The sequence below is a fragment of the Equus asinus genome, chromosome 7 (assembly GCF_041296235.1).
Source record: "Equus asinus isolate D_3611 breed Donkey chromosome 7, EquAss-T2T_v2, whole genome shotgun sequence".
Classification (NCBI taxonomy): Eukaryota; Metazoa; Chordata; class Mammalia; order Perissodactyla; family Equidae; genus Equus; species Equus asinus.
Window position 1 is genome coordinate 79,091,273 of NC_091796.1, and position 14,272 is coordinate 79,105,544.

At 40.8% G+C, this 14,272-nt stretch overlaps 1 protein-coding gene across 1 annotated transcript in view; it reads right to left on the reverse strand.

The window, feature by feature from the left end:
- Positions 1 to 153: 153 nt before the first annotated feature.
- The window catches only part of LOC139045799 (uncharacterized), a 30,054-nt gene continuing 15,935 nt past the window's right edge, over positions 154 to 14,272 (reverse strand). Inside the window, exons 5-6 of the mRNA XM_070514537.1 lie at positions 8,149 to 8,325; positions 154 to 6,092 (exon numbers count right to left, since the gene is read on the reverse strand). Coding sequence (XP_070370638.1) covers positions 5,852 to 6,092; positions 8,149 to 8,325 — 418 coding nt within the window. The 3' untranslated portion in view covers positions 154 to 5,851. The remainder of the gene's footprint in view (positions 6,093 to 8,148; positions 8,326 to 14,272) is intronic.

A 14,272-nucleotide genomic window follows, 5' to 3' on the forward strand; every position in this document is an offset into this window, starting at 1 on the left:
GAGGCTCAAAATTAATGAACTAAGCATTTCAACTTTAGACATTAGGAAAAAAAGACAGAATAAACTTTACAAAAGTAGGAAAAATATAATCAAGTTTATTAAGGGAAAAATTATATAATTACATGAGAAATCTTGGATCAAACATACCCCTGGGCTACTGGTTTTAGATCAGCACATCAGCAGCATTTTTAAGGTCTATTTTCATAAGCGTATTAAAAAAATTCTGTAAGGAAATGAGGGGGAACAGCAGAGGCTAAGGGAAGGAGCAAATACTGGTTTCAGCTGAGTCTAGCCTCAGCCTGAAATCTCCAGAAGCTCTGACGCATACACTGCACCACAGTCTTTTCCCACCTTACTGCAAAGGAGGGAGGCTTTAGTACCTCCAAAACAGGCATTAGGCAGTCACTCTTTACAGGCTGTTACAGGACTGAGTAGTGCATAACTTCCAGACACCTCCTGGTGATGATGTTCCTATCTACCAAAGGCAAGCCTCTTGAAAATGTTGCAGGTGCGATCCATTAACAGCATCACATGCAGCAGCTGGAGGACAGTGGGCACACCAAAGCAATAAAAGGAAACCCAGGTGATCTAGACAGAGCACCAATATTGCCTGCTATGCTCCACCCCTTGTACCACTCATGTCCACTTGGTTTGCACATTGGGTTCGCTCCATTCTTTTACAACTTCTCCCGGATTCTGGTAGACTGCAATTTCTAGGAAAACTTAAAAGTTAGTGGGATGAAACTATAGCCTCCACGGCTGCAGTTGGCCCTGAGGTTGGGACTGATACTGATTATTTCTTTACTATCCATTCTATATTCCCTCATGCTCAGCCAGCACTTCTGCTGGTCAAGGAGGTTTGCCTGGTGGTGACACCTGAGGGGTCTGAGATTTTGGATAGCATGCTGTTGTCTGACCACAGCTGAGCTCTATCTACAATGCTGGCCAATCAGCTGGCCAATCTACAATGAAAACTGGGGTTCAGATTACCAAGAGATAGCTCAGTGGCTCACGAGTGGTAAATATATTCTTTCCTGCCTCTATTACATAGCAGCAACCCTATCTCCTCATGATTATCAAAGTCAATTACCTCTTCAAGTATGTTAACTCTCGTCTTGCTGGTCTGCAGGTGTAGTGAGCCTAAAATGATCAATGGTAGCCACAGCCTTAAGTTCAGTGGAAGTATTGATGTGTCCACTAGGAGAAGAGTCCCCTTTCTAGAAACCAGGACTTCCAGTTCTTAAACTAAAGAGCCTAAAGTTTCAGAAACTGGAAGCAAAAATTTCCCAAGTGGGTTACTAGAACAGGGCCATCCTCCTTCCCACTCCTCAGTTCCCAGCGGTAACCAGAACCATACAACGATTATCGGTTTAAGGCAAGAGTAACAATTTTTTTCTGTAAAGGGCCAGATGGTAATTATTTTAGGCTTTGTGGACCATACAGTCTCTGCCACTACTCAGCTCTGCTGATGTACCATGAAGGAAGCCATTCACATCCACTTGTTTTGCACATTAGATTTGCTCCATCCTTTTACATCTTCTCCAGGATTCTGGTAGATTGCAATTTCTAGGAAATCTTAAAAGTTAGTGGACAATACATAAATGATGAGTGTGGTTGTGTTCCCACAAAATTTTGTTTGTAAAACAGCAGCAAGCCAGGTTTGGCCTTTGAATCATAGTGTGCCAAGCTCTGCTTTAATATATATCCTGCATCCGGAAGGACAGTGCTCCATCTTTGTAGGGTATCATCTCCACAAGCTGTTGCTTCAGCTGTGTCTCTTAGAGCCATTCCATTGCTCTCTTGGGCTAGCAGCTCTTGGATGATGTGGGACGTAGCAGGATTAGTGAATCACACAGGTATGTGCCCACTGCTGAAACTCTCTTTTCATAAATTGGGTCCCATGATCTGAAGTGACAGTATGTGGGAGGTCCCGTGTCAGTGAATCAGATACTCCGTGAGCCCTTGAATCAAGGTGCTGACCAAGTTGATGCAGGCAGGAAAGGTAAACCCACACTTACAAAACATGTCAATCTCAGTCAAAATGAATTGCTGCCCTTTCCAGGGTGGAAGGGGTCTTATGTAATCAAGTGCCACTATGTGGCTAGTTGGTCTCCTTGAAGATTCCTGCACTATCAAGGACTCAGCATCAGTCTCTGTTGTGGACAGGCACGGTGGCAGCACCAGCAAGGTCAGCTTTGGTGAGGGATACCATGCTTTTGTGCCCTACACAGCCTTCATTGCTGCCATCATGCCTACCCCATTCACAAGCCCATTACATCAGCACTGTGGTGGCCAATGATTATGGCTGGTTGATATCTGCACTGCAACTCTCCTACCAGGGCTTTCTAGAGACCCCACATGGCGTCTCAACCAGATATCTCTAGGATCACTCTGGGGTATAACTTCTAAGTAACTACCTTCTAGTGAGGCAATTTCAGTTGAACACGGGCAGGTCTCCTGAGGATGATATGGATGTGAGCTGTTAGCAGCAGCGGGACAGGCACACCAAACTGGTAAAAAGGATCCTAGGGGATCTGGATCGGGCACCAACAGTGTCTGCTACATTGACCAAGTTCAGTTTGTCTCAAGAATGGAGGATTGGATTAATATTGGAAAATTAATTTATGTAATTCACCACATTAACATCTTAAAGGAGAAATATCAGATAATCACCTCAATAGATGGGAAGAAAAATTCATTCAATACCCATCACAGTGACAACTGTTAGCGAACTAGGATTCGAAGAAGCAGGTGACGGCAAACACTACAATGACTGTGATATGGGCATACGGAACAGGTTTTTGTTTTGTTGTGTTTTGTTTTAGGGGGGAAACTTGAAATATTTTGGCAAGAAAAGGCCCAATTTCTCTTTTTTCTCATAATTCCATGCAGAGATGAGCAGGGCTCAGAGCATTGCTGGGTGGAGGTGTGGCTCTGTCCTGGGGGTGAGGGAGGTGTGTACACTGTAGCCTTGCTACAAGACTTATTTTTGTGTAAGAGTGGGAGTGCCTTTAGTGCAGAAAATACAGTTAGGACATAGGTAGCAAGCAATCTGGGTAGACAGCAGCTGCTCAGTGATTTGTTGTGATGATCTCCTGCCCCTTTGCTATCCTACCTTTCATGCAAGCATCAGAGCAGCCTCATATGCAGGGAATAATCAGTCAGGACCTAGACATCAAGATGCCAGTCAGATAATTGTCATGGAACATCAGCTGCTTTTATTGATCTTTTTTTTTAAAACAGCCTCACGGAGATATAATTTATATACCATAAAATCTACCCATGTTAATTGTCTAATTCAAAGAATTTTATTATATTTATAGTTACAATCATCACCACCACCTAATTTTAGAACAATTCCATCACCCTAAAAAGAAATCTCATATCCATTTACAACCACTTCCATTTCCAGCCCTAGGTAACCACTAATCTACTTTCTTTTTGTTGTTCTTGGTGGTGAGGAAGATTGTCCTTGAGCTAACATTTGTGCCAATCTTCCTCTATTGTATACGTGGGACGCTGCCATAGCATGACTTGCTGAGCAGTGTGTAGGTCTGTGCCCAGGGTTCTGAACCTGCGAACCCTGGGCTGCCAAAGTGGAGTGTGTGAATTGAACCACTACTCCACTGGGCTGGCCCCACTAATTTACTTTCCATCTCTGTAGATTTGCCTTTTGTGGACATTTAACATAAATGGAATCATACAATATGTGTTCTTTAGTGACTAGCTTTTTTCACTAAGTATAATGGTTTTGTACTTCATCCATGTTGTAGCATTTATCAATACTCCATTCCTTTTTATTGCCAAATAATATTCCCTTGTATGACAAGACCATATTTTGTTTTTCAATTTACCAGTTGATGGACATTTAGGTTGTTTCCATTTTTTGGCTATTGTGAAAAATGGTGTCATGAACATTTGTGTTCAAGTCTTTCTATGGTCATGTTTTTGTTTTTACTGATGATCTCAGGGAAATGGGATTCAGGCATGTTGAGGAAAGAGAGCCTCCAGTCCTATGTGAAGTGAGTCTTCAGGCTTACCCACTCCTGCTGAGTTGCAGAAAGGCTGTATGCCCAGTCCCAGCTATTTCACTGTCAGGCGACCAGGGGGCACTCCCAGATCACCAGCAGTCAGTATAGGGTATTTCCAAAAAGTCTACACGCAACGGTGAGACCTTCTCTTTCACAACCAGGAACAAGACATTTCTATGCATTGTATTGAAGCCTCTAGCCAGTAAAAGGCAAGAAAAAGAGTTAAAAGCTACAAGGACTGGAAAGAAAGAATCAAAACTGTTATTATTCAGAGACGCAGAGAAAAGTCAAAATAATTTAGAGATAAATTATTGGAACGAGAGTGTTGTAGGGTGACTGCATTTGGAATCAAAATCAAGATATACATGTCAGTTTCCTTGAATATATACCATCAAAACAGGTTAAATATAAAACCTAATTTAGAAAAAGACTACATTTACAATACCATATAAAAATGAGTTATCTAGGAATAAACCTAACGAAAAATGTGCAAGCCCTTTCTGGGGAAAACTGTAATACTTTTCTTTTAAGAAAGTCCTTTAGGACACTGAAGAAGACTTCTACAGAGAGTTATGCTACGTTTATATATAACAGACTCAACACTGCAAAGACGTCAATTCTCCTCAAAGTGATTTATAGAGTCAATTAAATTCCAATCAAAGACCTAACAAGTTTTGCTTTTTTGCTTTGTTTTGTTTTTTTTGGTTGGTGGCTGAATAAGCTGTTCCTAAAATTTCTACGGAAGAACAAATGACCAGGAATAATTAGGACTGAAGAAAAAGAATTTCTCCAGAATGTTTCCTGGAGCAAAAGAATACAGTGGGAGTCTTGTTCCATTGGATATCAAGGCTTATAACTAAGCTATATTCATAAGCCCAAAGTGTGCTTGTACAGAAACAAACACAGACTAATAAATGGATCAGAATAGAGAACTCAGACCACATATATATGCAAACTTGATTTATGACAGAGGTGATAAAACACATCAGTGGGTTAAGAACTTTTTGGGAAAACTGTTTATCCAAATAGATATGAAATTGAAATGTAAATTTTTACAGCCACTTCAGAAATCAATTTATCATCAAATTGAGTTAAAATTGTGAATATTGTATAATCCAGAAATTCCACTCCTAGGCATACATGCTGGAGAGACTCTTGCACATTTTCACCAGAGCTTATGTAATAGAATGTTCATAGCAATATTAATGTAAGATCAAAAGATAGGGAAAAAATCCAAAAGTCCCTGAAAGGAGAATCCATAAATTACTCGTAATATATTCATACAATGGATATACAATATAGCAGAGAAAATGAATGCATGCAGCTATAGAAATCAATATGAATAAAACTTTCATACATAATATTGAGAAAAAGTACCCAAATATTATATACAGTATGATTTCATCTATATTGAGTTAGCAAACATGTGAAACAAAACCATATATAATTTAGGAATACTTAAATCTGTGGTTAAAATGTAAAAATAAAATAAAATAAGGGAGTGGCAATCAATCAATCAATATCCAACCAACACCCTGATAAGTTGGGGTAGGACCTGGTTTATGGAAGGTGAGGCATAAAATCAGGGAAAAGCACTTTAAATACATTGACAATGTTCTATTTCTTAGGTTGGGTGATAGGTCTAGCAATTTTTTAAATTGCTGCTTTTATACTTTAAACATATAAAGACATACACATATTCCTTTGTATGCATTAAATACTTAATAAAATTTTTGCAGACACACTATATGGTCAGGAAGGACCCCTATTCAAAACCTGGTTTGGATGTACACACACATACCAAGAAGGAATGAAAAGATTTATTTATTACTCATATAATGAGGCTTTCCGGGGAGAGCACGGTGGCTCCCAGGCAGGCTCAAAAATGGCTTGAAGGAGCAGGAAAAGACTGGCTTGGGGTTTTTATGGTAACCAGGGAGGGTGACTGGAGCAAGAGTCCCTCTGCATGGTTTGAACTTCCAGACACGAAGGAAAGATCCTGTGGGCTTTCTTATCAGCTTGTCCATATGTGAAGCAGAGAGGGAAGAAGGAGAGATGAGGCTTAAAAGATGTCAAACATCAAAAAATAGAGTCACATTCTTTATTACAAAAATATTTGAGACAAAACTGGACAGGAAACACAAGGGATATCTGCCATTTCTGAAATAATGTGTCTGCAGAGAAAAGAATGTCACATCTCCCTTTTAGAGACCACTCCTCCCATTCTTTCTCCTCCCAGGAATACCCCACTAGAGGAATAACCATGATCAACTTGTTAAATTTGATATAAAATTTAAATTATTTACTATTTCACAGAAGAAACTAAATATCAAAAGACATTATTACAATAACATAAAATTAGATATCAAGTCCTGTGGAGTGAAAAGAACGAGAATTAGTCATGATGTTTAAAAAGTTCCTGGGGTTATGCAGTGGAATAAATATCATCTGGGTCTCTTTGGTACCTAGCTGAGCCCAAAAGAATCATTTGCTTTACCATCAAATTAGCAAAGAAATTCTGCAACTTTACACCCACTAACTACACATCAACAGCACACTTGAAGCCTTCTCCCAGAAGAAAGTATTTCATTCCTAATGAAAAGACACACAATGAATGACAAGTGTACATCAACCTTTGAGCCACCTACTAGGTACCACTGCAGATAGAAGGATGAAAAAGATGCAATCTCTGCTCTTTAGGGGCTCACAGTCTCTCGTATTACTTTTGCAGCCTGAAGTGTATAAATGTGAATTTACAGAAAACCCACAGGCTGACTGATGGCTCAAATGATAAAATAATTAATCAGATTGCTTTCAATATATTTTAATATTAAAGAATTCACGAGAACCATTTGGACCTGTATCTATGAAAATTCTTACTAAACAGGTTGGGGGTAAATGAGACCCTGAGAGCACAGGTTGGTAGAGCTAAAGCTGAAGAAACAACTAAACTACCGTACATTCATGAAGATTACAAATGTGGGATGAGTGGAGAACGAGAGGAGGCTAAGTGCAAACTGGAAACCTTTGAGGAACTTCTAGAAACACAACTGTATACTCTGAAATTGTAAGTTGTTGGCACAAATGAAATGCAAATTCCTCCATCTCCCCAATATTTAGTGAAGTCTACACACACACACACACACACACACACACACACAAATTGCTCCAATTTTGAGTTTCTTGATTTTCATCTCTCTGAGAGTTAATAAGGAAATACAAAGCTGAGTGTCTGCACTTTATAAACATCTCCTTTCTACCTAGACCTCTGGCTCTATCCATCTTTCCCTTGCTAAACAAGCCCCAGATGAATCTATTTGTGCTGTTTCCTTGGTTACATACTGATGCTTTTTGTTCAGTCTCTGCCTCATAGGGGTCTCTTGCTGTCTGCCACAGATGTGAGCCTGCCTTTTAAAGGCCTCATTACTCCCACCACATGGTGTCCATGTGCAGAAAGCAACCTTGCAGATAAGTTCCAAAATCAGATGGAGATCTCAAACAGATCAATCCTAGGCTATAAGCACTCAACGTTTCCTGGCCTCTCCTCCTCAGCAAGCTTTCCCTCCCCTGTGTCCCCTGCTTTCTCTCTCCTGGTTAAGAGGTATACAGAATCTTCCTTTAAGCAGCACTCATACTCTGGACCTCCAGGAAGAAAAAACTAAATGAAAAAAGGAGAGGCAGTTTCTGGGAACATTTTCACTTAAACTTCCATTTCACTTCTTTAAGGATCTTTCAATTGAAGTGGCTGTGCATGTAGGTAAATGTCTGATATGAGGCATAAAAGTGTGATTACACACATACACACATCCTTACTTGGATCAGAGCTGAGATGCCAGCTCTGAATGAGCCCCTAGAAGGGGCTTTATCTATATTTACTCTTTTCATCCTCACCAGATAAGAACATGAAACCCAGAGTGGTTAGCAACCTATCCTAGACAGTAGATTAATGTCAAGTTAGAGGAGTCTTCCCAACAAAGCTTCTTTAACTGTCATTGAATCAATGAGGATTCATAACACAGACCTAACCACATTCTTGGTTTTATGCGTGGCTCAAAGATCTATGGGAAATAACTTTATTGGGAGTTTATACTCAGAGATGGGATATAGCCATACCTACCCAATGGTGGGGGTAGCCAAAATATAGGGAGGGAAAGCAGGTCTCCATAAGTGATGAAAGAACCAGACATCCTGTGTTCGAGTCAGCAGTGATGCCTGAGCGGCAATGGAAATGAATTTTCCCTTGAACGTGTCTTCACCCAGCAACCCCCACTCCTGTAAGTCAGCATCTGTACACCTGGTGGGAAGAGTGGATTGAGAGAAACATTAAAGTGCTGTGCCACAAGCACCTAAGGAACTCCCCTTCCAAGAGAGCTGAATACAAAAGGAAGGGTTCCTTTACAAATAGTGCTGATTTGGAGCTGAGTAGCTCTGGGGAGCAGCAATATGGACAGCAAGTGCTCAAATTCTAAGTAGATTTGGAGGTTGACAGCAAGCCAGCACCACCACACCAAGAAAGTCGGGAGAGTTGGTCAACTGAGGACTGTAGATGTGCAGAGGAGAGAGTGACAGCCGACAGACTCAAGATGACCATAGTACAGAAATGCAGGGCAGACACCCCATTGAGCCCCACAGTCTAAGCTGATGTCCTCCAGAGGAGAGGGCAAGTTCTGGTAACGTGTACCATGGCCTTGCCCTTTTGGGAACACCTAAGAGACATGAACAAGGAAAGCCTAAGGTCCTGCCATTGCCAGATGGGACTACTGAAGACCAAGGAGTGAACTGCTCAGGTGATCTTATCCAGGACCCTAACTGGGGCATTCTCAGAGACATTTACGTTCTGAAAGCATAAATATATAAATTTATGTGTGTACACAACATAACTTCTTTCCACATAAGATACGTACTTTAACTCCTTCCTTTCCAGGTCTCAGTTTCCTCTTCTGTAAAGCAAGATTCTACCTAGATTCCTTTCAGCTCCAGTTTTGACTCTAAGTGATCTGAGCACTTTGCTGAAAATCTTTCAGCAAAGATCACTATTCTTCTACAATGGCCCTCATTTGTTTGTTAATTTCCATCCTGGTGGCCACCACCCAGGTTCATATCCTTATCCCCTTATTGCTGGACTAGCTGCTCACTGGCCTCTCAACTTCACCTTTTCCTTCAAGTTACTACTAACACATCCTTCTTTTCAGCCCCACACTTTTGTTACAGGCTCTTAACATCAGCCCTGATATCCGTTCCCCCACAGTGAACCCAGCGTATATGGGGTTAAAACTAAAACCCACCACCCCCTTTCCTGCTTCTCTAGCTCCACTCACATGTAAATACCTGTTTCTTTAAACTTGGACTCCTTCAGCTTTACAACTAAATGGGAGTTACAAATTGTTAAAAGCCCAGGTGGCCTGGAGTTGGAGGCACACTAAAGTTTAGCTAATCATGTGTCCTTGAAGTTTGCCAGGAAGGCCGCTGTCTCAAGAATATCAAGGAGCAGGGGCTTCCCAGACCTCAACTCCTTGACTCCCCACGCTCGAACCCACCTCAAACAGGAAGATGAGACAACAGCGAAGGCCACCCACCTGCCATCCTCCTATCTCACCATCCGGCCCGCCGCCCCCCGCCCCCCCCCCCGACCCCCCGTGGCTGCAAGCAGCCTCTCAAGGCCAAACGCAGGCTGGTGGAAAAGCACCGAGCTGCACAAGCTACATGCGGCCCCTCCCCTCCCCAAAACTCCAAATAAAAATCCCTACCCATTCCTCATCGGGGAGCTAGCAATTTTTGAGGCATGAGCCCTTGCTTTGCTCCCTGTGCGTGGCATAGTAAAAACCTTTCCTCTTCCACTCAAGACTCTGTTCTCGTTATTTGGATTGGCATCGGATTCAGAGACCGAACTTTCGGTTACACTTTCAGTGAATCTTCTGATTCAGAACTCTTCAGGGGTTCCCACTGCCAATGTGAAAAAGGTTCTCCATCATATGACCTTAACCAACTTAGTCTTTTCTCTCAAGTACCACCCCATTTCCCTATCTCTCTTAACTGCAAATATTTTTCAGAAGTTTTCCAGATGAGCTGTTGTCACTTCCTTACTTCCCATTCTCTCTTCATTCCACTCCAATTTGGCTCTATCCCTACACTCCTCCTCTGAAATGACTTTCATAAACCCCGATGACCTCCAGGTTGCCAAACTCAGTATTATCAGTTCTCTATTCTCTTCTCATATAAAGTCTCAAGCATTTGACACAAATGAACATTCTCTCCTTGAAAAATTTTCTTCCCTTGACTCCCAAGTATGATGTCATTCCTTGATAAAACCTGTTTGTGTGAGTTTTTGTTTTTAATCTGATTTTTACCTAGCCTCCTATGGAGCATATACTCATTTGTCTTATGTCTTCTTCAGGATAGATACTGACTTTGCCTTATATATCAACATGGCTAGCTGCTTACTAATACAACCATGCAAATAGCAAGGTCTCAGAAAGTTTCTCCCAATACAACAGACTTTTTTGGCTGTGTAGCTTAATCTAAGCCATTACCTTTTCTAAGTATCTGCTCAATTGTCTTTCTAAAAGTAACGTGGTCTCTTTTCAAGATTGAATCCCGAGAACTGACTGCTTCCTCCTCTGTGCTCCCTATGCCATGTCCTTAGGTCTTTCAAAGCCCCATTAACTCTCCGTTTCACTCACTAGCTTATATATCTGACATTATCTACAAAACTGAGAGCTCCTTGAGGGCACAGAATGTGTCTGATTTTTTTGTGGTTCTGATATCTAGCTTAGCGTTCACCACTTAGTTGCTATCTAAGCAATACATAGGAAATACATGAATGAAGGCTTGAATGAACCACGCCAGGAGGAGCATGGCCAACTGTGGAATGGGAGAGCTGGCCACTGGGCGCTGCCTGCTGGCCACCCTATAACCCGGCTTAGCTACAGTGAACACAAGCTTGTTTGTGTGTTTTCAGTCTCTGGCTGGTGCTAGTACCCCTGGGGTGGGGAAATGTTCTTCTCTGAGGCCTCACACACTGTCCCCATCACCATCTCACCTCACTTGGGTGAAGAAAAAGCCCTGAGGCAAAGAGGCTTGAATTGAGGCTCAGAATCACCATTAACTTACTATGAGGACATTTCAGAGCCTCAGGAGCCCATGTGTCTGTCAAATGTCCATGACTGTCTGGACTCAAAAGGGCTATTGAGAAGCACAAATGAAGACTCGGCTGACTGTGCACTCTGACTCACATGTGAATTTCCAGATCTTAGCAGAGTGCCTAGGGCACAGATGGTGCTCAGTGATGTCTGTTAAACAAACAAAATGAGATCAACCTGCTCCATTTCCTGTTTCTACTATACTGGTGACCAACACAACTCAGAAACCTTGGAACCTCACTCAGTTTCTCCCTCTTCTTCATGGCCACATCTAATCTGTCACCATATCTAGTCAGTTCCACTAGGGAATCTTTCTCAACTCCCTCACCTCTATTCTGCTCTGTCTCTATTTGCCTCAGTTAGCATCCTGACCATTTCTCACCTGTTGTATCATAGTCTTATTTTAGCCACCAAAGCCAGGTGGGAATACTGCCTGAGGGAGGGTGGGTGATGGGACGGTCTGGGTGACCAGGTTAATCCTGGAGGAGTGTTACCCAAAGGTAGCTTTGTTGTTGAGAAGAGTCAAAGTCATATTTGAGAAGACAAGATCATACATCAAATCTGCGAGGCAAGGTAAAAGATTAGCTGCTGAATGAGTTAAGATCCAAACTGAGCAAGATGTGAGGGAGAGACTGAGATAAACAGTTCAAGACAGCACCAGTGAACACAGTCGTAGCAGAACACAAAAACGGCTTCTAAATGGCCTTGGCAGGGGTAGAGGCCTATTAAAATTGCTTCTTTCTGGGCAACACAACAGTCTTCTAGCTACTTTTTCCCCTCTGCAGTCTTGTCCTCTTCCTACTCACCCTCTATACTGTTGCCAAAATCATGTTAATAAAATGTGAGTTTGAGTTTTTCACATCTCTGCTTGATGCCCTTTAGTCACTACTACCTCCACAAAGTCAATTCTAGCCCTGTCATCACGACAGACCCTACCATTTGTTGTCAAGGTGCCTCTTCAGCCTCACTTCCTAGCACTCTGCCTGAACGACACCTTACTCAACCACATCTCTTCTCCAACCTGTGCTCTTTTCTCTCACACTTCTTGTCTTCACACATGTTCATGCCTGTGCTGCTAATGTCTTTCCCCATTTCAGGCCACTGTGACAACTTATTCTTGCTTCCAGACTCAGCTTCAAAATCACTTCCTCTGGGGCTCTTTCTCACACTCATACCTCAAGAGTTCTGAGCCCCTTGCTGTGTTTCCACAGTGATTTGGAAATGTTTGCATTAGAGCACTTGTTACACTCCAGTGTTTGTCTTTTTAGCTTTAAAAAAGTGTGATATATTAAATACAAACAAAAGTGCACATGTCAAAACTGTAAAGCTCAGTGAATGATCACAAAGCCCATTCATGGAACCATCACCCAGAGCAAGGATTGGCAAGATTTTTCTGTAAAGGGCCAGCTGTAAGTGTTTCAGGCTTTGCAGACATATGGAGTCTGTTACAACTACGACAGAGTTGTCATAGCAAAAGCAGTGACAGATAACAGTAAACAAAAGGATATGGATGTGTTCTAATAAAACTTTATTGACAAGAACAGGAGGCAGGCTAGATTTGGCTTGTGGGCCATAATATGCCAACTGTGACCTAGATCAATTCCCATATAACCCATAATTAATGACTATCTCCCACCTACCCCAAAAGATAAACACTATTGTGACTTACACAGTAACTGCTTTTTTTCATAATTTTACCATCTAAGCATGCATCCCTCAACGCAGTGGTTTATTTTTGACGTTTATATAAATAGAAGTGTTCACTATATATTTTTTTATATTTGACTCCTTTCACTCAATAATACATTTGTGAAATTCATCCATGTTATTATATATAGCTGTAGTTTATTGATTTTCATTGTTGTAGAGTTATTCCATTGTATAAATTTATTCTTTTCATTCTACTGATAGTGGATATTTTGGTTGATTTTAGTTTTTTACTGCTATGAATTATGCTATTATGCAGCTACAAACAATCTTATATGTGTATTTTGATGCACACACACACATTTCTATTTTCAAATTAATTATATCAATTTATATCCCACGAGCAGTGTGTGAAATTTCTAGTTGTTCCACATCCTTGCCAATTCCTGCTATTGTTCTTCTGCTTTTTTAAAAATTTCAGCCCTTGAGGCCTGCCTGTGGCCGAGTGGTTAAGTTCCTGCACTCCTCTTCAGCGGCCCAGGGTTTCACCAGTTCGGATCCTGGGTGTGGACATGGCACTGCTCATCAGGCCACGCTGAGGCACGTCCCACATGCCACAACTAGAGGGACCCACAACTAAAAAAAACATATACAACTATATACTGGAGGAACTTGGGGAGAAAAAGCAGAAGAGAAAAAAAAAAGAAGACTGGCAACAGTTGTTAGCTCACATGCCGATCTTTGAAAAAAAAAAAAATTTCAGCCATTTTGCTAGACATGTGGTGGGATCTCATTGTAGTTTTAATTTGCATTTCCTTCTCTGAGTAATGAGGCTGAGCACGTTTTCACACTTGTATTGGACATTTGGATATCCTCCTTTGTGAAGGTTTCGTCCTTTTACTTACTGATTTATAAAAAGCTCATTTTATATTCTGGACACAAGCCCCTTATTGATTTTATATGTGGCAAATATCTTCTTCCAGTTTAAAGCTTGTTTTTTCTCTTTCTTAATGTTATCTTCTGATGAACATAAGATTAATTTTAATGTTCTCCAATTTATGAATATTTTCCTTTATAATTAATGATTTTTATGTCCCACCTAAAAATTATTTTTCTGCTCTGAATGTATTATCTAATATTATCTAAAATTTATTATCTAAAACTTAAAAATCTTTTATGTGTAGATGTATAGCCAATGGAATATTGATTTTATGTGGTGCAGGATGGGAATCAAGATTCTGTTTTTTGCCAGGTAAATATTTCTCTGTCCCAGCACTATATATTTAAAAGATCTTTTATCTAGTGTTCTCTAATATCTTTTAAATATTTTTCATAAATCAAGTATTGATATATATGAGTCTTTTTTTCCTGGAATCTCTTATTATTTTTTATTTTGTCTATCCTTGCACATACATTTTTTTCTTTTAAAGATTGGCACCTGAGCTAACAACTGTC